Raw genomic sequence first — 23,316 nt, forward strand, 5'->3', positions numbered from 1 at the left:
TGTGTACATTTGGGGGTGGGGGGGGGGAAGAGGAAGGACAGACATGTACACCTGTCTGCTCTCAAGTACTCAGTCCGATACACACGACCCCCACCGGTCTCAGCTCGCGCTGGTCCCTCCCTGCCCGCGGGTCGCCAGTCGCTTTCAAAGGACGCTAAAGGCAGCCGGGGTGACCTCTGGAGAAGCAACCAGAATCGGGGAAGACAATACCCTATGACATTACCGACCATTTTGAGGATCGTGTAGCAAGGATTGTGAAACTACAGTGTTCGGTCCTGACTGTGAAGCTAATCATCCTCACCGGCTTTGAAAACGAGACAGAAGTAACCCCACCAAACTCTGATATAGATATATATATTTTTCATCCCTTTAAGACTGAAAGATACCCACAAGACTACCTCCGTTGGTACCAGACGCGGCCACCGGCAAGCCGACCCCGCACATCTGCATGGAGAAGACGTCGGGGATCTTCGCTTGGGCCACCAGGGAATCAAAGAAGGTCTCCAGCGAACTGGATGGCTGCGGGGGGGTGGGCAGAAAGGAGAGCGGCGGTGAGAGGCTTTCCACTGAGCGTTCTCCCAGTTGAACAAACCCCGGCCGAGGCGGCCTCCGGAGGCCCCGCCCGGCCCTTCCTCGTGCGACCGCTCTGTGTCGGGGCACGCTGCGGTCACGCTTCCCAGCATCGTGCGGCGTGGGGCGTGGGCTGGGCAAGAGAGGCTGGGAGACTCTGATCTCCACTGAACTACCGAAAAAACAATCCGGGAATGGAGCTGTAGCTCACACGGTAGAACGCAAGCCACGGCGGATGAAGAAGCTCAGGGATGGCACCGAGGCCCGCGAGTTCAAGCCCCAGGACTGGCACGTGTGCGCGCACACACACACACACACACACACACACACACACACACACACACGCCCCCTGACACCTGTAGTGTCAGATGCCCCCGCTGGGTTTCCGATGCAGTTTGGCGGGAAGCACGCCGGCCCGGCGGGGGCCCCGCCCCGGGGTCTGGGAGGAGGTGGCCCTCCCACGCCACCAGGCCCCCGCCCTTCCAGACGGAGCCCGCTGCCCACGGTCTGTCGGCTGGCTGGCTCCGGCGGGGAGCGCACGTGGAGTCAGCTGTTAGTCATCCCGCAGCTACTCCGATGGAAAGAACACGGTCATGCGGAGAGTCTGGACGGCCTCCAAGCCCCCCGGAGTGGCTCCTGTTCACAGAGGCTTCACCCGTGACAGACTCCCGAGAAGCCAGGCGCGGTCTGTCAGCCTCAGAAGAAGGGGCCATCCGTCCGCTTCGGCTTCTCATCGGCCCTGCCCCAGCAGCGGCACACACACGCGCGACATTTCACCCACACGCACCCAGGAACGTGAGCTCTCCGCCCCGCTCACCCACGCTGCCCAGGACAAAGAAGCTCTTCATCCCGTCCCGGCAAAGGGCTCTCGTGTTCTCGCGGGAACGCTCGCGTCCCCTGATCTGTACAGGTGTGCCTGGTGTGATCTCTTGCTCCCTGCTTGCACCACAGCTAACCACAGGCTGAGGGGACCGCCTTTTGCACACCAAGTGCAAACGATCAGCAAGCCCCGGTTCCTTCTGACCGCGCTTTGTGAGAGCGATCGCATTGCTGAGAGAGGGGGAGAGAGAGGCCCTACCCTTTCTCCCGGGCTCAGCACGGCTTGGCAGGCCTGCAGCCCCTTGACGGGACACCTGGTCAAGATCTGTCACAGGTGTCAGCCTGGGGAGGGCCTGTCTCCTGCTGGTGGCTCAGTGTCTCTAGATGTCCCATCTTCAAGGACACCAGAGCCCTTTGTGCACGCGTTTCCTCTGCGTCCTACGCTAGACCACACTCCTAAGCAAACTCCCAAATCAGTATAACCTGGATTCCTAGGTAACGCTTTTAAGCTACAGAACTAGAATGAACAAGACAAAAAAAGAAACTTAACAAAGTGAAGGTCCCATCTTCTAAGAAGATTGCACCACTTACTATCAGTTGCAAAAATGTCTAGAAGTCTCTGTGGATGGCGGTCTGCTTGTTGCTTGATCTGTGCGACCAGAGGCCTTGACTGCAGGGCCTGGGCACTGTCCCTGAGATTTTTTGCTTGAGGCTGGTGTTCTACCACTTGAGCCACAGCCCCACTTTTGACTTTTTTGGTGGCTATTTGGAGATAAGAGTCTCATGAACTTTCCTGCTGGGGCTGGCTTTGAACCCCGATCTTCAGATCTCAGCCTCCGGAGTAGCTAGGGCTATAGGTACCAGCTGTGGTCTGTTCTGACCCCATGATGCTCAGCGGCTGTCAACCGGAGCCCCCTCTCTCACGGGAGCTTCTCACAGTCAGGTCACGGGATTTGTGGGACTCCACGGTACCGTCCTTACCTTGGCCAGCGCGGCGTAGGCCAGCCCCAGGATTCCATTCCACTTAATCCCCGGCAGAAAGAAATTCTCAGACTCAGAAATGGTGGCAATGTTGACAAGAAAGGAACTGTTGAAGCCTTTGGGGATGGTGACCAGGTCTTCTCCCACCACGCCCGTCCAGCTGCCTTGGGTATACTTCACCGTGACGTCAAAGCCCTTGGAGCGGTACGTGCTGGACCTGCCGGAGGAGTCGGGGGTAGGGGGGGGGGGGAACCTCCGTCAATAATTCTGTCCATAAATTCACATTCTCTGTCTCCTTGCAGTGCCGGGGATTGAACCCAGGACTGTGTGCACGCTAAGCAAGCACGCTGCCGTTGAGCCACGCACCTGAGGCTATGCGCGATAAGCCCTCAAGAATTGATACTGGGTCGCCCTAGGGGTACAGCTGCCCCGACACCGTCTCTGTGAGCGAGTCTGACTGGCCAGCGGTGTTCACGCTGACATGGCAGCTACTCTCCGGAGACGGGCAGTGCGAGTTCTAGGCTGCTGGAAGGGATTATCAACGTGGAACCGTTTCGTCTCCCCCGTGTGCCACGCCAAGCCCGGTGGCTCACAGACATCACGCATCCCTGGTAGCCGGTGAAGGACACGACCCGCTCTGGGTACCTGCCGGTCCTCTGCCTTGACGGGAACACTGGGCTCTGAGAAGGAGTCTCCGCTCGACAGCAAGCGGGACTCCCCTTCACACAGATGGTGCCTGTGACAAGGAAAGGCCAAGTGCTCTCCCCCCCCCCCCCCGCCCCCGCCCCAGCCCAGAGCTCAGGTCCTTTCTCCTCAGAGCCACGGCCGGCCCTGACATCACAGCTCAGTTCCTCAGCAATGTCACTCTGAAGGCGAGTCGCGGGCACTATCAGAGACAAGGCCAGGCAACGAGCAAGCAGGCAGGTGAAGCCCCGCCCTCCTCGGCTTTGCACACTAGGAATGGAGAACGTGCGTGTGAATTCATAAAATTCCAGGCAGGGGAGCTGCGTGTTGTCATCCTAGCTGCTCAGGAGGCTGAGACCTGAGGGTTGTGGTTCAAGGCTAGTCTAGCTAGAAAAGTCTGTGAGACTCCGGTCTCCTACTAACCAGCGAAAAGCTGGAAGCGGCGCTGTGGCTCAAGTGGTAGAATGCCAGCCTTGAGCAAAAAAAGCTAAGGGATGGTGCTCAGGCCCTGAGTCCAAGCCCCGGTATGGGCAGGTGTATACACACACACACACACACACACACACACACACACACTCGCCAGGCAGTGAGGGCTGAGTTAGAACTCCCCAGTGAATAAGTGTGGGTGCGTAACATGGAGGGTTAAGTGGTTGATTTTATGGGCCGCCCCTTGCGTGGGACCTGAAGCTCTCTGAGAAGAAACATCCTGGACGAAAGACAGGAAGTGTCAAGGCCCCGGGGTCGCCAACTGCTCAGGGGTCATTCCTAGACCTACGCGAGTTTGAAAACTTTGCTAGGCTACAGGATGGGACCCAAGAAACAAGTATTGGCAGCGTCTGGACATTCAAACCAGCCTCGCCTGAGAAAAGAATCAGACCCGTGGGTCATAGTCAAATGATCAAGTGGACACTTGGGGTGCTGGGGTTTGAACTCAGGGCCCTGCATTTACATCACTTTAATAGTAAGCTAGTGCCACATCAACACCAATCTGTTAGTCTCTACGGGAATTCGGAACTAGTGCGGTTGTGCTTGCGGTTGTGCAGGAAGTTATGTCAGAGATGATTTCACTTTTTACTTATGTCCTTATTTTTGGCACAGTGAGTAGCCTTTGAAAATGTCAACTGTCTTTAACTCATTAGCTGTCCTTCTGAGAATCACATCCTGAAGATGCATGCAGGAAGCGGACAGAAATTCAAGTACAAGAACAGTCATCACATTTTTATTTGCAATGGCAAACCTTTGGAAACAACCCAAGTGTCCAGTAAAAAGGAAGCAATTGAGCAAATTGTGGTAAAAGTAAAAAATGATAGATTGAGTCTGTAGCAATGAATGATAAAGGGGTTTTACTAAAACATTTTAAATAACAGGGAAAAAAATCAAGTCAAAAGAAAAATGGGGGCCTACAATAAAATGCTACTTTAAACTATTTATTATATTGGCCACCCTGATATGATGTCCTAACGTGACTATAGGTTCAACATCGATGTGTTTAACGACCCGCCGGCCACCGGTGGCTCACGCCCGTCATTCTAGCTACTTAGGAGGCTGGGAGTTGAGGATCACAGTTCAAAGCCAGCCCAGGCAAGGAAAGTGTGTGAGACTCTTATCTTCAATTAACCACTAAAAAGCCAGAAGTGGAGTTATGGCTCAAGTGGTAGAGCTCCAGCCTTAAGGAATCTCAGAGACAGTACCCAGATCCTGAGTTCAAGCCCCCGCAGTGGCACGTGTGTAGACAGACGCTCACAAATATGGTAGCCACATGTACTACTGAGCTCTTAGCATGTGATGGTGTAACAACAGAACTGAGCTTTCATTTAGGACTCATTAATTTAAATAGCAACCTGGAATCAGTGGCCACCCTTGTCAAAAACACAGTCTAAGACAAAGTGGAAAAAAAAAATCTAAGCTCCTCGTCTCTGGGTTTCTTTTATTAAACCTCAAAGAGTAGATTCTCAGAGAGGAATTCTAAGCAACTCTATGGGTTGTTAGCTTGTACCTTGCAGAACTTTAAATTAAACAAAACCCTCCATCTTCATTTCCTAACCTCTTATGTCTGGGCACTCAATGGGAACTCAATGCTTTGGCCCTCTCCTTTTCTGCACATTAATTAGGTATACGGAGAGAAGCACTGGATGGCTCCTCATCTGTAATGTCCATTCCGAGAGCTCAGGAACAGCCATCAATCAGCGATGCGGGGGTCCAGGAGAAAAAAAAAAGCCTGCTTATAGCAATAAAAGCACTTTGAATCAAATTCACAAAATGTTCTGCTTCTAATGAAAGAGTTCGGGGACTGCAGGACTAAAATGTGAAATCCGTCGAAGAGGAAGAGAGTTGCAGAGGAGACCTACCCAAAGGAGAGAGTGAGAGAGCGGAATGAAAGGAATGGAGTCCTTGGGTCTAAATTCTACCGGGTTCAGCATCTCCCTGGATCAGATGGCCGGCCATCTCTGACTGTTCTGTGACACTAGAAGTCACCAGAGCGGAATGGATGGGGTCCCTGAGACCCAGCCTGGTGGTTGGTTCCTCTCCTCAGCAAGGGCAAATGCTCAAGGCTCCAGGCCCCCTTCGGCACAGATAACCAGGAGCGGGCTTGAGAGATTATTCAACTGAATGGAAGGCATTTGCTATGCATCCAGCCTGATCTCCTGAAAAAAGCCACCGGGGTCTGGGCGCTGGTCTGGGCTCGCCCCTGCACTCAGGAGGCTGAGATCGGAGGATCGAGATTTGTAGCCAGCAGGCGTGGACAGCTCTGCAAGATACTTACCCTCCAATGAACTAGCAAAACAGAAACAAAAACCTGGAGGGAAGGTATGAGTCAAGTGGTAGAGCACCAAGCTTGAGTAGGAAAAGCCAAGCCAGAGTGGGAGGCTCCGAGTGCAAGACCCAGTACCAGGGGATGACAAAAATATCACCAGCTGAGATTTCAGTTCCCCAATTCCACTCATGAACTTCACCGCAGCTGGGGGTCTAGGAACGACATTTTGGTGGAAATATAAGCTTAGTTTTCTCAATAATGGAGTCAAAGGGCATACACTGTCTCTTCAGACAAGCTAAGGCTGGGGATTTAGCTCAGCAGAAGAGCGCCTGCCTGGTGAGGGCAAGGCCCCGAGTTTGGTCCTCAGCTCTGGAAAACAAAACAGCTATAAAAAACTATAAAAGACCAGCTAAATGGTTGGAGGTAATTTTATTGGCTAACAATGTCATAAAACCTACTTCTCTTAAGTTCCTACAACAGAAACAGAAGCAGCCAAATTCTCTGAAGAGCGAACATGTTATTCCTATGATTCACGAAAGGATATTAAATCAACTTCACCCCTTCAGGTGATACGAAGTATTAAAGTAAAACGTTGTCCCTAAAGGGCAGCAGTGGCCGGCTCATTACCATCTAAAAGAGAAGACAGACAGATCTAGGTTGCTAGCTTCACTACAGCTATCAATCGAGAACGTTGATCCATAGACTTCGCATCCCTTACTGTTTCTTGATTCCTTTATAAGAGCCTATTAACTATCCATATAGGAAACCCCCTTTTACTTTTAAAGGGTGGTTTTCACTAACATCTCTTGTTTACATTCTATTTTTATTATCTTTCTTTCTCCCGCCCCTAATAGCTCTTCGACTTGTCTTCTAGCTAAAGAGTAACTTGATATTTTTAAATTCTGACCCTCCTCTGGTCTTGATCATGAACACAAATCAACTGAATTTCCTGCCCTTTTTCCAGATAGGTTCAACAGTCTACTCTGAGCAGAAGCAGCTACAGAAGACAGACCACTGTCCGGATGCAACCATTTTAAGATTAAAAGGGATCAATGTCCTTTAGGAGGGAAATAGAGTAGCACAGATACACAGGAAAACAAGGAAATACACACACACACACACACACACACACACACACACACACACACACACAAATATCAAAAGGGCCAGACTCCAAAGTAAATTGAAAAAAAAAAAAAGCCAACAATAAAAACCAGGAAGTAAATTGAAAAAGCAGATAAGCTCTTCTTGCGCAAGACTTCCTTTTTAATGTTTAATTATAAGATTAGGAGCTATGGGAAGGGCTATTGAACTGGGCCTTCTGTGAAATGGTAAATAGCTGAGAGTCATTCCTAAGCCAGTAGACAGAATGAACAGACAGCTAGGACAACAGGAGGCCCAGAATATCACACCTGTGTTTTGGGGGAGCCTCCGCCATCTCCCCCACCAGATGTGAGCCAGGAATTGGTCCAGCTCAGAAAGCATAAAGGCTCCAGACAAGAACCTTCATTTTGAATCTCACTTTCCTCTTCTGAATGGGGAAGCAGGATGCTTCTCTCTTGTCTCCCTTTCTCCAACCTTGAACCCTGTAATACTAAAGCAGGTCCTCGCTAAAACTTCCCAAAGAATGCGACCACTTTCCCCTCTCTTTGTCTGGTAACTTGCTGGGGCACGGACCCCAGTGAAAAGATGGTTTCTGATGGAGCCCACGGACAGAAATGACTCAGAGCAGCCTGTGTCTCCTTCTATTAGTCAAAGAGGTCTTGTCAAAGAACTCAAGCTACACCTCCAATTGCGGTGCAAAGCTTTAGCAAGCACGACACCTGAATATCCAAATAGCAAGGCTGCAAACTTCAATCAGAGCCTGGTGGACCAACTAGAGAGCTTATTATAACTGAGAGAGATCAGAGGCTCAAGAAAATAGCAAAGCATCACAGGACAGGAAGCTACATCTCACAAAAGACAACTTTTGTCAAAAACTCAGAGGCAAGAGAACATTCTCAGGGTTTCTGGTTGATTCCGGTGGTTCAAATGATTCCCTAGCAGACGCTCAAGTCATCCGAAGGCATCTGACATATAATTCAACGTTGACTATAAGCCCATGATGACCTGGGAGACGGGGAAGGAGAGAGGGGGGGAGGGAAGGAGGGAGAGAGGGAGGGAGAGAACAGGTTTCCTTAACTTCCACAGTGATGGCGGGCGCCAGTGGCTCACACCTGGAATCCCAGCTACTCAGGAGTCTGAGATCTGAGGATCACAGTTCAAAGCCAGCCCGGAGCAGGGAAATCCCTGAGACTTTGATCTCCGTGGCTTAAGTGGTTCAAGCCCTGGTGTTGGCACGTGCCTGTGCACACACGCACGCACGCGTGCGCACACACACACACACCACACACTCAGCAGTGCTGGCCTAGCAGGGAGTAGCAGCCGGGTGAAGCCGACCGGAGGGGCGAGGGACTTTCCCTTGTCACCTGGGTGGTGTGTGGCAGCCATTTCTCTTTTTGTTCACAAGGAGAAATGGAGGAGCATCCCCAGGAGGCAGGAAGTGACAGGGATGTGTAAATTCTCTTGGGGAATTAGGGAGGGCGGAGACTTAGCTGTCTGTCTGGGACTCCGCCTCCCCCCCCCCCCAGGTTCCCACCAATCCAGAGGCACACGCGACACAGAAGCAAACCCTCCTGGAGGGGCAGAGGGAACCCAAGGCTTAAACGCACACACACCTGGCTTGTGAGCACCACATTCGCCAGAGTGAGCCAGATCGGAAAAGCCGGGGATCCCGCTCCTGCCCGCCCCCCCCCCCCGAGACCGGGAGGTCACCACCACAGTGTCCCCAGCACAGAGTGCCCCGACTTTTGCGTCCCTGTTTCCTGGACTGCATCTTTGGTCCACAGATGGGTGTGATAAGAAAGGAAATGGCCGGCAGGCTGGAGGGCAAGGCCAGGGTGGGGCTGGGAACTTGCTCCCTTCTGCAGAGCGGACCAGACACTAGGTGGACGCATGGCCTGTCCCTGTCCCGGAGCGACCTGAAGAGGGGAGCGAGCGTGTGATAAACTATGTCAGGGAGGGGGCCACTTCCTCCACCCCCCCCCCCCGGCTCCCCAGGCCGGGTGCAGATCGACAGGGGTGGGGCGGCCCGGCACGCTGGCCTAGGAAGAGGCCGTCGGGAGCCGGGACAGGATGTCGGGGTTCCGGCCAGGCCGAGGACTTGTTGGCACCACCGGCCTCGGCAGGGAAGGTGCTCGCTCACACACGCACACACACACAGCCCCTTTTGCAAACACACAGAACAACGCCGCCCGCTTCTGTACACACGCTGGTGATCATAGCCGTGAGGGCTGGGCGCTTGTTCACGCTCTGCGTTCCAAAGCAATCAGGGGCCGGGCGTCCTATCCGGGAAGATCACCAAGGAACGCTTATCAGCACACGGAGGGGAGCCTGACTTCCTTGAGGACAGCCCACCCCCCCCCCCGCCCTGTGACCTGGGCCCCGGGGGCCTCCTTTGGGCCCTGGCTGCCCTGCCTTCTCCTCGTGTAGCAGGAAGAGCCGGGCATACAGGGGGGCCAGCCCCCCCCCCCCCCCGCCATCAGAAGGGAGCTCCGAGGCAGCGTGCGCTTCCCGTGCAAGTCGCCAGAGTTTATGAAATCGCCTGGACTCTTCAAACGCCTCCCAGCGCCTCTGGCCTCTCCTCCTCCCCCAGCAAGGGCTGGCTGGCCTTTAATCCCTAGAACAAAACCGCGGTGGCGGAGGAAGGGGAGGGGAGGAAGAGATGAAAAGGACTGACGGTCGGAAAATCCGCCGTGGAAGTCCTCACACTACAGACCGTGCGTGACCCTGAAAGCACACGCGCCGGCGGAGCTTAAATGGCGCTTTCATCGGGTAGACGGGAAATCAAAAGGCGCGCGGTTTTGGAGCGGCTTCGGGTTCCCAGAGGGGTCGACCCCGGGTCTCGGGGCGCTTCCAGAGAGAGCTAGAGGAGGCCACGTGGCCTCTGGGACCTCCCTACACCCCGCCGGAAGCTTCTGCTAGCTCCGGACAGCTCCCTGGCTCTGTCCCTTCTCACCACCCACCCCTGGTAGCTGGTGGGAGCCCCCACCTCAGCCCCGGAAGCTCCCGGCCCCGCGCAGACAGCAAGGTACACTCTCCCCACCCTTGCCACACTGCCTGCTCGTCTTAGGGCCGGAGGGGCCTCAATGAACATCGTGAGGCCCTGAGCTTCCTGTACCTTATGGGTCCCCTGGAGTGGAGTGCAGGCATGTTTGTGTACACACACACACACACACACACACACACACACACACACACACACACCCCACAGCTCCCCCAGGGTGAGACTGTCTTTTGGCTGATCTTTTTCCGGAATGTTCTAAGCCAGGCCAGTCCCTGTGGCACCCCCAAACCCAGTCACGCCCGCCCCCCAGGCCCATCGCTTACCTCTCTGGGTCAAAGTAGGAGTCTACGTAGGAATGGGGGGCGCCTGCCACGGCGAAGTTACTGCTTCCCGTGTCCACGAGAATCTGGAGCTTTTCAAGTTTCAGAAGGGGCAAAAAAAAAAAAAAAAGACAGAACGGAAAGCATCCGTTATTTGAAGAAGGGCAACGGATTACCGAAAGCAATTAATCAGCTGGCGGAGGCCTCCTAAACACTTAGCGACCGTGGAAAGATCTTAGAACAGATCTGACCTTGCCCACGGCCTGGCCCTCTCCCTGGAGACACAGTTCCCTGAAATAACGGAGGGTTCCCTCCCCCGCGGGAGCACATTCTTGCCTTGCCATCTTTCTTGAGGACCAGAACCGTGTGGCCTTCCTTCCCTGCTCAGGATCCTACCCTCTCCTCCTTCGGGACGCTGGGGGCGTCTGTCACAAGGGTCACTTGCTAAAGCCTCACTGGGGTAGAGTTTCTGTGTCATTACAAAGCACAGGACCGTGGCCCGTCTGTAATCTCAGCGCTCAGGAGGCGGAGGAGGGAAGATCACGCGCGCAAAGCCGGCCCGGGCGACACAGCAAAACCTTGTTTCAAAAAAGAAACAAACAAACAAACAAACCGGCAACGCAGAAAAGCTGCAGGTTCCTGAAGATGCTGTCAAATCAGGACATGGAAGCTTCTAGGATCCCTTCAAGGTCCCGCTCGGGCTCCCTTCCCCTCTCCAACATCCGTTACTAGACTGGCTTCGTGGGTTTATGAACGTTGTGTACATGCAAGCAAGCGTCTCTTTGCTGTTCTTCCGGCTTGCTCGGCTTCCTCTGCTCGGCTGGTGTTGCGATTCTGACACACGGGGTGTGCATCTCTCCACTCTCCCTGACCACTGAGCGGCGATCCTTTAGGCGAGAGCCTCCCGGTCTTTCCTGCCCGGGCTGGCTTTGAGCCACAACCGTCAATCTCCCCTGAGTAGCTAGGGCCGCGGCCACGGGCACCTGGCTCGTCCATGCCTTTTTAATTCTCTTAAAAACGAAAACAGCACAAGACGCATCGCTGAGCAGAGGTAGGAGTGACCACCCCGCGGCCACGCACCGACGGTACCTTTGCTCCGTGTTCCCCGTGGGATTCGGTGATACCGAGCTCTCGTTCATCTTTTAAGTGATCATTTCAGCCATCCCGGTGGGGATGGGATGGGATGGTTCACACCTGTAACCCTAGCTCTTCCTGAGGCTGAGATCTGAGGATGGAGGTTTGAAGCCAATCAATCCAGAGAGCTGAGTCCAAGGGATTCTAATCTCCAGCTAACCAGGCAGATATGGAAAGGTAGCTTCAATGGTAGCCATGAGCAAAGGAGTTCAGGGACAGCACCCGGTCACTAAGTCCAAGCATCAGTGTTAGCACCCAGATGAAAACATGGAAAAAAGTTCCAGGCAGGGGAACTGGAAGAACGCGGAAGTGTTCTCTCGCGGCTCCTTCACCGGTGCCTGTGCAGTGGCTCTTGCCAACAATCTCCGTTTGGTTAAGTCTGGTGCTTTCTGTTTTTCTTTTGAATTAGTAGCAGGGTTTGACTTGGCTTTCTCCTCTTCCTGCAGGGTTTGAGGTACCGCACTTTCCTCCTCTAGCTCTCGTATCCTCCTCATGGCCAGCTGCTCCCGTCTCCCCAACCCCGCCAGAGCCCCCAGGATTCAGCCTGGAGTTGCGTCTGCTCTGCCCACACTCGGGGTACAGGGACTGACCGCACCTTCCCCTGGCTGAGGCCTACAGCTTCTCTGGAATCCCCGACCTCCCCTCCCTCCCTCCCCTCCCCCCCGCTCCCCCCCCCCGCCCCCACGGACTCTTCCTGCCCCATACCACCAGCCAGATGCGATCACAGCCCGGTGTCAAGTCCCAACCCTGTTTCTGTGACCGCAGTGTTGCTTGGAAAGAGCGTCTTTACAGAGTCGACGGAGTCAAGAGGAGTCCGCGGGGTGCTCTAACCCGAGTGTGGGGGGCAAAGCACACATAAAGACATAAACACACAGAGGGGCCCGGTGGACAGCAGGTGGGACCGGATGGACGCAGCTACAAGATGACAAGGCGGTGACCCCGGGGGAGAAGAGACCAGGCAGGCTCTCCTGCCAGCCGCAGACCGCGTGGGCCTGCCCACACTTGGCATTCAGTCTTCTGCCCTCCTGAGTCCGGGGAGAATATACACCTGTGTTTCCGGAACCAAATCTAGCCTGCCAGGTCTGACCCGATCGGGACCGAGCTCCACTCCCTACGTCTGCCCTGCCGTGCGTCATCTCAGCACTGCCCAGGAAGGACAGGGAAGAAGAACAAAAAAAAAAGGAGTCACCGAGCCATGACGTCAGGGAATTTTAGAACTTCAAGAAACGCGTCTCTTCCCGGCCCAGGAGGACATCAGTCACCCTCGAAACAAGGCGAGGTGCATCTCCGTTGGAGACGTGCTTCCTTGGTCATTAGAAGCCACAGATAACCCAAAGCTGTAGATTCTTCCGGTGCGCATTGTCAAGCGAGGGCCGTCTCACAAGCGTCCCCTGGGTCTCACTGGCAGCTCGGCGCCCGCCAGCCAGAAGCCTGCCTACGCCACGCCAGCCTGCCCCGGCGCCCGGCTCTCCCGCCCACGGAAGGACTGGCGAGGCAGCCCCAGGACCATTGTCTTGGGCACAATATCCCCAGCCACGGGAGACTTTCCCAGCAGATGTTTGCCCTCCTTTCTTGGGTCTTGGAATTCCTCGTGGACACCTCCCCTTTGCTTCTGTCCCCCGCACTTCGCTGCTCCCCCGCACATGTAGGACGAGTCAGATCAAACAGACCGCACCGTTGCTCACCGACCACCGGCACTCCTGAGTGGACGTGCTGGAGACAGGCACGTCTCGTGATGAGCTCCCCCCAGGCCACGTCTACCCCACGAGAGGGACCCCCCCCAGCCGCCAAGGAATCAAGTTCACCGCTGCCCAACACGTCCAGGCCGTGCTCGGGCCCCAGGGTGTGGGCTGTTCTCGGGCCCCTCACCCTTGCCCGCCATCTGCTCTTCCTCCCCGCCCCAGAGCCAGCTCCCAGGGTGCCTGGCACCACCCAACACCCCCTCCCTGCCCAGATCACTTCAGCGGGCCCTGCCTGGGCCTCCTTCCGCCTTCCTCCCTGCCTCAGTTTCCTACGGCCACCTCCCTCCTCCCTCACTCCTCTACCCTGCCAGAGGAGGTTTCCACTCACAGATCTCACCGGCCCGTCCACAATGACCTGAGGTCTGCGCCCTCCCGACAGGTTCCTAGGAAATGGGGCCTTGGCACCTCGGTGCCGAGTATTTGGGAGTTGGACAGAAGGCCTCACCGGTGGGATTAAGAGGACACGGCCTGAAGGTCGCGTTCCTCTGAACCAGACAGCCATCTTCCGCTGACATGGTGCAAGCTCAGCAGCCTGGCCTCAGCCTTCCCAGGCCCCAGAGCCTCTGCTCTTCAGAAACGGGTCTGCCTCCCTGTGAGTCCTCCGAATGGACACACGGGCGGTATACTTAAGAGTCTGGGGACGCGATCCCACCTACTGGGTGTTTGGTTGTGGCAGACCCAATACACCGAGACATTCTCCCTGAAGCCAATGTCCTTTTAGGCAGAGACCCGGACAGAAACAAGCTCCAGAATGGCCCCCAGAGCCCCCAGCCTCCCAAGGCGGAGAGAGGCAGACGAGCCGCAGGCCCGAGTCTGCCTGGCGGAAGCCGGCCCGGGACCCCGTCTCCCTCCCACCCCTCCTCATCTCCAATGCAATAACCCCACGGAGAGCCATTCCCTAATTGGCACGACGAGGTAGAATGTGGCGATTCATCTCGTTAGTGATTAGCCTGAGATTTCTAGATATCACTGTCTTGTTTCCAGCAGGTTGATGGGGGAAGCGGCAGATAATTCAAATAATGGCTCATTTAACACCACGATTGCTAATTGCATTAGCAGCCATCTGCTGGAGTCTGCCAACAGCCTGCTGCCGGGGCCGCGGGCCGCTCCCCCGGCGTGGCGCGTGATTGACTGGCTCGCGAAGCAGGCTCTTCCGGGGCTCTCGGGCCGCACGTGAATCTCATCGACTCAGACCCGTCTCGTGGAAGAAAACAAAAATAATTGCCAGGCACACCATTTCTCCACAATCTAAAATTAAAGCTGTTTTTCTTTCTTTCTTTTTTATCAAGGAAGAAGAGGATAAAAAAGAGAGCACTTTCAAAAAGCACCTCTTAACACCATCAGGTGTTCCCGAAGTCGGCTACTAAGAGGCGGGCTGTACAACAGATTCTGGCTGTCTGTGTGTGTGTGCGTGCACACACACACACACACACGGTGCGTACACACTCAGAGCGTAAGGTCAGGTACTATGAGCAGCTGGGTCTAGTGACTAAGCCTCCGTCAGGAAGAGCTGCAGGCCAGACAGTGCATGGGTTTGCTCCTGGAGGTAAGCGGATGCTCCCCTCTGCTTGACCAGCCCCTTGGTCCCTTGGTCCCTTGGGCTCTTGGACAACCTCAGGAGATCTGGGTCAGCAAGGATTCGGGGGGGGGGGGAAGAGAAAGGGAACCAGGGCATTCGTCCCCCCCCCCCGCCCCCAGCCCCGGGGCTGTGGTACTCCCCAAAGCCTCCGAGGTTCCAGCTGGCCTCCTAGCTAATGCGATCCTACCGATTAAGGAATGAGGACAGACACTGAAACCATCAGTCATGTGCTGGTCCCGCACCAAGGCCAATAAAACAAAGATCTTTTTTTCCCACAGGAAGGAAAATCCACATGAAACCTCGGTGAAGAAGCAAGCCATTAAAGAAGACAGAAGCGGCTTTGTCCCCATGGTGGGTGGTAATGACAGGGAGAACAAGTAGAAGCTATTTCTGTGTCAGGAGGAGGTGGGCTGGTTGACCTCTTTCTTTCCAGAGTTCTGAGGGCCCTGTGGGCATTCCCGGGAATTTTCACTCTGTACCCGAAAATCAGCTCTTTCTGCACTTCCCAAAGGTGTCATCTCTTTGCTCTCCAAACACTCGCTGGGTTGCTCTAAATTGTCCACTTTGCTGTTGGCATTGGCAACTGTGACTTTTGATTTCAAAAGCCATTTCAAATCCGAACCTTGAGACAAAGGACGAGATCGATTTCACTCTGGGTTTCAACGTCCAGAGATGGCCACGGTTTTCAGCAAACACCGGGAAGGAGAGATGAAGCAGAGTCTCTTCCTGCGGCAGCTAGATTTTTAAGTTCCTGCCGAACTCATTACTCCTCGTCACTCTCCCAGGTTCTGAGGTTCATTCTCTTGAAAACATACCACGGCACCACTTTTGACCTGCCATTAAATATATTCACACCGGTGTGTGCCACCAGCTCCCTCCATCTCCAGAACTCTTTGGATCTTGTAAAACTGAAGCTCTCAACCCTGCCTCCCACCAGCGACTGCCCATGGCCATTCTAAGGACCCATAGAAAAGGAAGCTTCTGGAATTTGTCCTATTGTGCCTGATTAATTTCACTGGGCATAATGTCTTCAGGGTTCACCCACGTCAAAGGGTGTGTGTCAGCGTTTCCTCCTTTTTTGAGGGTCAGTGTTATTCCACGCTATGTCATTATGGGCTGAATGTCTGTAAACCCTCAGAGGTCGAAGTCATGATGTCCTCTCCGCTCTCATAAAGACAGCATTATGGGGGAGAGGAGCGAGCTGGCCATGAAGGTGAGGCTCCTTTAAGAAGGGCCCGGAGAGCCGTCCTGTCCTGTGACCTACGGAAGGTTCGAGAAGCTAGCAGTCTGTGACAGAAAACGGAAGCCCTCATCGGAAGCTGACAACGTTATCGCCACCCTGGACTTCCCGGCCTCCGCAACGGTGAGAACTGAATCTGTGTTGCCGATGGCCAGTGCTTGTTAGAGCAGCCCTCACTGAGACATACACGGCACATGACCTCCCTCTGCATGTATATACATGATGCATGGCTAAAATAATGTTTCCTCCATCACTGGACACGTGCCTTTTGCTATTGTGAATGCTGCTACGGTGGACACAGGGATGCAGGTGTCTCTTCTGGTCCCTGCCTGGGGAGATAGAATCTTTTTCATTTTGTCACTCCTGGGGCTTGGACTCAGGGCCTGAGCACTGTCGTCCCTGGCTTCTTCGTGCTCAAGGCTAGCACTCTGCCACTTGAGCCACAGCGCCGCCTCTGGCTTTTTCTGTGTTTGTGGTGCCGAGGAATCGAACCCAGGGCTTCACGCATGCTAGGCGAGCACTCTACCACTAAGCCACATTCCCAGCCCTGCAAAATGATATTTTTCAAGACAACACAACCCAATACCATAGACCCCATATATTATAAACACACGGTACTATATTTGCACACTTTTGTGTAAAACACAAATGTGGAGACAGACAATACTCTAATAAAGTAGACTGCCAATCCCACAATCCATCATTCTGACTTGTGCACAAATGATGACTGAATAACATTACTGCACTTGTGTGTGTGTGTGTGCGCGCACACACCTGTGCACTCCGACACATGGGCACTGGGGCCTGAACCTAGGGCCTCACGGGCTTGCTTGGATTTTTCTCTCAAGGCTGGTGCTCGACCTCTTAAGTCATAGCGACACGTGTGGCTTTTGGGCTGATTAGTTGAAGGTAAGAGTCCCGCAGGCTCTTCTGGCCCATCTGGTTTTGAGCTTCGATCCTTAACTCTCAGCCTCTCGAGCAGTAAGGATTCCAGGTGGGAGCCACTGGCACCTGACTCTACTGTACTTATAAGTGGCCTGCTGCCGGCCGGGGCTCCAAGGTCCTCCTCTCAGCGTTCCTAACGCAGGGACTTAGGCTCGCAGGAAATGGTGCGAGTTCTCCGGATCACAAAGGTCCGGACGCTCGCAGCAGCGCTGACGGCCGGGACGAGGCCTGGGTGGGTCCCGGCGTGGACTGCCTGCCGTGCCCGCCCTTAGACACCGTGGGGTGTGTAGCGAGGTCTCTGCCTGCTTCCCCCTCCGCTCAGCCAGTCCCGGAGCGGCACACAGGAAGGCCGCTGTGTGCGTCCGCCACCGCCAGCTCATTCCGGGCCGGCCGCGTACCAAGCACGCCGTGCCTACGTGCTCCAGCAAAGACCTTGCCTTGTTCGATCCGCAAGCCAAAGAAAAAGTATTTTAATGGGCGCGTGGTGATCAAAGATTCCATTCTTTGCTTAAAAAGTTTTTTTTTTAAAAAGCCCTTCCAAGTAGATTCTTTTTAGAAAAAAAACAAAACCATGAAGTCTTCAAGGATTTCTACATTTTTCTGGTGTCCAGATCCATCCAAAACACAGGGAGAAACAGTCACAGCCTTCTTTTGGTGTCCGTGTTAGTGAAACATACATGCTTTTCTAACCGTGGTTTAGAAGAGTCACATCTTCTAGAACCTTCTAGAGACTGGAGAAACCAAGAGAACTGGGGGGGGCGGGGGGAGGGGAATGCAACGTGTCAATCCCAGCCGACTCTCAAATACAGAGCACACCTCGAGACACAAGGTCTGCAGAAGATGGCGCATGATACACAGGGTTGACGGGCGGCGGTGGAGCGAGCGGGTTCTGCCCACCATCCCCGCTCTCCACCGTCCTGGGTGCCACCCCTCCTGCCGACCAGGAGAGCAGGCTCCCTTCCTCTTGGCTTCTTCATCACTGGTTTCCCTTCGGTGGCTAGGATCCGTCCTCTCCTCCTGTCCCTCCGGACCACCACCCCAGGGCTCTTCTCTCTGCCATCACCGACCCTCAGGTGCCAAGGTTACGTGTTAACCCTTCTGCCCCTCCACCTGTCATGGCGCCGGACCCCTGGATGTCCACCTGTCATGGCGCCGACCCCCTGAGTGTCCACTGGCATGGCAGGCTTCCGGCTCCGGTACATCCTGGTCCTCCACCGCCCCTTCTTGGGGGGCGGATTCCTATCCTCTCATCTGAGTGGGGGCTGTCCCAGGCTTGGGGGCTTCCCCAAGGGTTGGGGGTTGCGGGTGCCTGGGCTCTCCTAGCTCTAAATACCTCCTGGGCGCCTCCAACTCCAGGGCCTCCTACTTCAACCCCAGAGGCACCTGTGGCTGTGACGGGGCGCCTCTGGAAGGCGCTGGGCACTCCTCCTTAGGGCTGCTGGCTGCCACGGCTACCTCGTCACGCACTTAGCAAAGCACCTAGTGGCAGAGGATGGAGTCTGGGGCTGGGCTTCCAATAGGTTCCCGGGTAACTGAGTACAGCTAGTGGGGGCAGCACTGTCACCTGTCCCCATGGGTGGATGGTGGCTGTAGTCTGCAGAGGACCTCGGGAGTGGCCAGGCAGTTAGCCACTCGGACCCCCAGCTTGTACTGACTGACTGAGGGCCCTCCTACTCCAGGAGACGAAGGAGAGACTCGGGAAACTTCCAGCTGGCTAAATATTTCCCAGCCTCCCCTGCTCCAGGCTAACCCACAGCCCACGCCTGGCGTCAGGACGATGCCACGGCCAACGGCGAGCCTCAGAGCTCTCCGAGATCCCGCGCGCTTCCGTGGCGCTGAACCTGGTGACACTGGAGCTATGAAAACGCACACGGGTGGTGGCGTTGGCGTGGAAAAACCTCACGGCACACGCACGTCTATGGATATAACAAGTGTAAAGTAAAAATGACAACTGGAACAATTATGTAAGTTTATATAACATTCCCTCTCCCTCTTTTCTCCCGCCCCCCCCCCCCTCTCTCTCTCTCTCTCTCTGTGCTGTCCCTGAGGATTCTGCTCACGGCGAGTTCTCTACTACTTGAACCACAGCTTCGCTTCCAGCCTTCCAGAAAGTCTCGTGGACTTTCCTTCCTGGGTTGGCTTTGGGATCCTCAGATCTCGGCCTCCTGAGTAGCTGGGATTACAGGTATGAGCCACCGGTGCCCGGCTTACGCCTCACTTCCACAGTTCCTTCGGCGTGTACTTCTAGTTGTGCGACGTTTACAGCAAGCAGTGTGCTTGCTGTCTCATCTGAGCAGTGTCTCATCCGTCGAGCGATCAGTGCCTTTTCTTGACTGTGTCAAGAGCCTGTTTCCAGCGACGGAGCCGCCCATGCAGGTGTGGCATCTCTCAGAACTTATCCCCATTGTTAGGCATTAAGTGACGATGAGACGTGTTGACACTAACGGGACCCACCATGACACACAGACCACCGCTAGGGTCACCATCATGGCGGACTGCTTAGCACCAAGACCTCTGGAATAATTCACAGTGAAACTTGCAGGGAAACTTTTCCAACTCCCCCAAACATTAAAAATTCTGTAAACCCTGACCCAGACTCCCAATACATCCAGATTCATCCAGCAGCGTCTCCAATGGTTAGCACCCATCGGCAGTCTTAAAACAATCAAATTTTCATTTGAATCACCGGTGGCGAGCCTCAGAAACTGCTGGGTTTGCTAGTCTGGAGAATATTGACTACGGTTTGAAGGGGTCCGAAATGGACGCAAACTTTATCTCTTCTGCTTCCAATTAGATTGCCATCAGCCGAGGCATTAAGCGTAGGCCGTGGAAATGACGTTTTCCACCCAAGCTGCCGGCTGGATCTGATTTATGCGCAGGAGTCACGGCGGGAAGGGCGGTAATGCACTTCTAACTAGCTCGCCGTTGCACCTCTCGGCTCCTGGGTGGAGTGGAGATTGGGGCTTCCCGCTCCATCTTAAATCTTCCCTCCCCCCTCCCTCCCCCCCGAGGAAGCCGCCAGGCTTGGAGATCGATGAGCTGCCCAGACGGAGACGAGACAGCCAGAGTCACAGCCGAGAGCCTCATACTTTTAAGTGCCAGGGTTTGTACCAAACTCCCCGATCCTTTTTGTTGTAAGAGCTCTGAGTGCAGGCAGCTAGATGGCCCCGGCCCTTGGATGACTAGCTCTAAAGGAAGCCGTAATTTTCAGAGCCACCCGGATGTCACGCTTCCGCCCTCAAGGGCCTGCGTCTTGATTTGTGAAAAAACAAATAAGCCTAACTCTATTAAGTGTTCCTCTTAGAACGGGCACCGGTGTGATCAGAGCTGAGTGGCCTCTGGAACGTGCTTGGTGAGTTTCTATGGCAGTAACATGTGTTTCCAGTCGTGGAAGGACAAGGACGTGCGTGAGGCACACCATTCTTGGAGTCAGGCGGGATGTTACGACGTGGAGGGATTTGAATCTCACGTCCTGGCAGGGTCCCCCCCCCCCCCATTGCCTGCGACACGGAAGGCCTCCTGAGGGGTGCTGGAACAGCACAGATGGGGACCCGCTCACCCCATCCGGGTGAGCATGCAAGGCCAAACGCAGGGACAGACCCGGAGGGAGGGCCGAGCGCGGTCTGGGAGGCCCTGGTTGGGGTGTGGAGCGGAAGGGCTGCAGAGCGGGAGCTTCCACAACGGAAATTCTGTTCTCTTTGTGCTGGAGGCTGGGAGTGCCAGGCCGAAACCAAGGTCAGCTTTGTCCTGCAGCAGCAGGTGCCTCTGGTACCTGTTTTGTGCTCGTTCTCTGGGTCCGGGAGTCTGCAAAGTGCCTTGATTTCTCCTTTTTCTGACAAGGATATCAGGCAGACTGGCGTCAGGTGCGACTCGGTGACTTCATTGTGCTTTGCCGCTTTCTTTCAAGACCCTGTCTCTAAATGCAAACACATCTCGAGGCCCTGGAGTTACAAGCTCCCCACTTACAGATTCAAAGGGACGCAATTTCTTAACAGGGGTCAGGCTGACATTGTATAGAGAGAAGATGACCACGTGGTGACCACGGGACTCAGCTCAAACCAAGACCCCCACGGGCATGAGTTCCCGCCCAGTCAGACCCGGGGGAGGGGAGAGGGTGACCGGAAGCCGGCGTCCACGAGGGCCTCGGCCCAGCTGCCTCTTCAAGTTTCTGCAGCTCTGTGATTTCCCACAGACCCGTGAAGCAAACAGATCCAAAGGGAGACAACCCGAGGGGCTGGACAGACACGCAAGCGGAACCAAAGTTCCCTCACAGGAGAGTCTCGCTGGAGGATTCCTCCCAGAAAGTCCAACCCCATCTGGGCTCCAAGGGGCAGGGTAGAAGAGGGGCCTTCCAGGGCCCAGGGAAAGCCAGGAGGCCAAGAGGAGGGTGAAGACAACATGTTGTTGTGAAGAGAAGGAAGTTCAGGGAGAGAAAAAAAGGGATGTGGGGTGGGGGGGGGTATCCAGGTACCTGCTCTTCTCCTGTTCTAAGCCCCTCAGAGGCCAGAGGAGCTTCTAGAACAGTCCTAGAAATTAGCAACGAAAGCTAGGTGTGCCTGGCTCACGCTGGTCATCCTGGCTACCGAGGAGGAGGCTGAGATCTGAGCACGGTGGTTGGAAGTCAGCCCAGGCAGAAAAGTCCAGGAGACTCTCATCTCCCATTAACCACCCCCAAAAGCCGGACGCGGAGCCGTGCCTCAGAATCGAGCACCTTCCTTGAGGAAAAGCAAAGCAAAACAAAACAAATCAACCACCACAACAACAAACTAGAGGAGAGCCTGAGGCCCTGAGTTCAAGCCCTAGTACTGGCAGAAGAGGAGGAGGAGGAGGAGGAGGAGGAGGAGGAGGAGGAGGAGGAGGAGGAGGAGGAGGAGGAGGAGGAGGAGGAGGAGGAGGAATCAGCAGTGAGGAAGGAATGGTTCGAGGGAGACTCCACACCATACTCCTTGGATAGACTAGAGGGCGACTCCATGTCCATTGGGGCACCCAGATAAGAAGGCTCCACGCAGGACTGAGCAGGGTCCCCCAGTCCCCCCCACTCCCCTCAAACTCCCCCTTGCCTGGATTCCGCTGGAAAAGAAGGCAGTGGGTAGGGAGATGAGCTAGCGGGGGGGGGGGGGGGGAGGGGAGGGGGGAGGGGCCTTCCCTCGGCTGAACGTCAAGGGCACGCCACTCACCGCCGGCCACGTGGGCCCTGCGTGGGGCTGTTGTGAGAAGTTGGTATTGATGTTTGGCAAATTGTTCAGTTTGCTTCGGGGCCTGCGTTGGTAGAAGGCACGCGGCGTTATTTTCCATGAAGGCCGCATCGTGGGGAGGGCTGCGCTTCACTGAGCATCTGCCCGGGCAGGGAGGGAGGGAGGGTGGACGGGGGTGGGGGGGGACACAACACCCAGAGCTGCGCTCTCTCTTCAATCCTGAGTCCAGCCATTCCCCAGGGGGGGCCCCAGAAGCTCAGGAGGCTGAGCTATGAGGATCCAAGTGAGCCCCGGCAGGAGAGTCTAGGAGGTTTTTCTCTCCCCTTATCCACCAGAAAGCCACAAGTGGAGCTGTGGCTCAAGGGCCACACCCAGGCCCCGAGTTCGAGTCTCAGGACCAGCTCCTACAGTGAACACACAAACAAGGACATAAAGAGAGGGGTGTTTTCTAGCAACTGACCTCCTTGGGGGTATAGAAGCTAAATCACGGGAACATTTGCCGGTTCTTTCCAGGGGTGTCTGTCGCCCCGAGGGGTTCTCGCTGGGTGGCAGCAGCACCTTGAAGGGCTCTGCCTCCACGGTGCGTTTCCTTTCTCCCCGTGTCTGCGCAGCAGCACGGCCCTGGCACGAGCCTGCCGGCCGCCGGCCTTGCCGTGCCGGTCAGCAGATCTGGAGCTGCCGTGTTCTGGGAAGCAGAAACCTCCCACTCATCTTCCAGACATCGTATCCTGGAGAAACAAGCCAGACCGGCGGCGTGCCGAAGGCTGAACGTGAATGCCAGGATCGGACGTCAAGCCAAGGACGCTTGAGGGCAGCAGTCACGTCCACCGAGTTGCAGGATCGGTGACCACCCCCCTCCCTCCCTCCCCCCCGCCCCCGGGGACCCTCAGCGTGCCACAGGCTCAGGTGACCAGTCCACCTGGGAGGCGGGTCCAACCTGTCCACCCGTGGTGTCCTCACAACCCGCACCCCTCACTACCCTGGGTACAAACCCGTGTGGACACCCGGGTTGACTCCAGCTCCCCGGTGGATTTTCAGGTGCACCTTAACTTTGCGCCCGACAGTGTCGCCCCCCCCCCCCACTCCTCCGCCATGCCGTCTTGCTTAAAGCCACTGCTCATCCATTCCCACGGGGTTCTGCGCTATCCGTGAGTGGTCTAGCCGGTCAACACGGAATAAACGCATCTGTGATTGTTTCTAGACATCTCCATACTTCTCCCCACAGGGTTCTGCTCAACCAGACGCTT

General features: G+C 55.3%; 1 protein-coding gene across 1 annotated transcript in view; it reads right to left on the bottom strand.

The window, feature by feature from the left end:
* Bace2 (beta-secretase 2) overlaps nt 1-23,316 on the bottom strand; it is a 54,780-nt gene that overhangs the window by 18,339 nt on the left and 13,125 nt on the right. Inside the window, exons 4-6 of the mRNA XM_048346559.1 lie at nt 10,238-10,326; nt 2,371-2,587; nt 391-519 (exon numbers count right to left, since the gene is read on the bottom strand). Of these exons, the coding sequence (XP_048202516.1) occupies nt 391-519; nt 2,371-2,587; nt 10,238-10,326 (435 nt within the window). The remainder of the gene's footprint in view (nt 1-390; nt 520-2,370; nt 2,588-10,237; nt 10,327-23,316) is intronic.

Source organism: Perognathus longimembris, chromosome 5 (genome assembly GCF_023159225.1).
Source record: "Perognathus longimembris pacificus isolate PPM17 chromosome 5, ASM2315922v1, whole genome shotgun sequence".
Classification (NCBI taxonomy): Eukaryota; Metazoa; Chordata; class Mammalia; order Rodentia; family Heteromyidae; genus Perognathus; species Perognathus longimembris.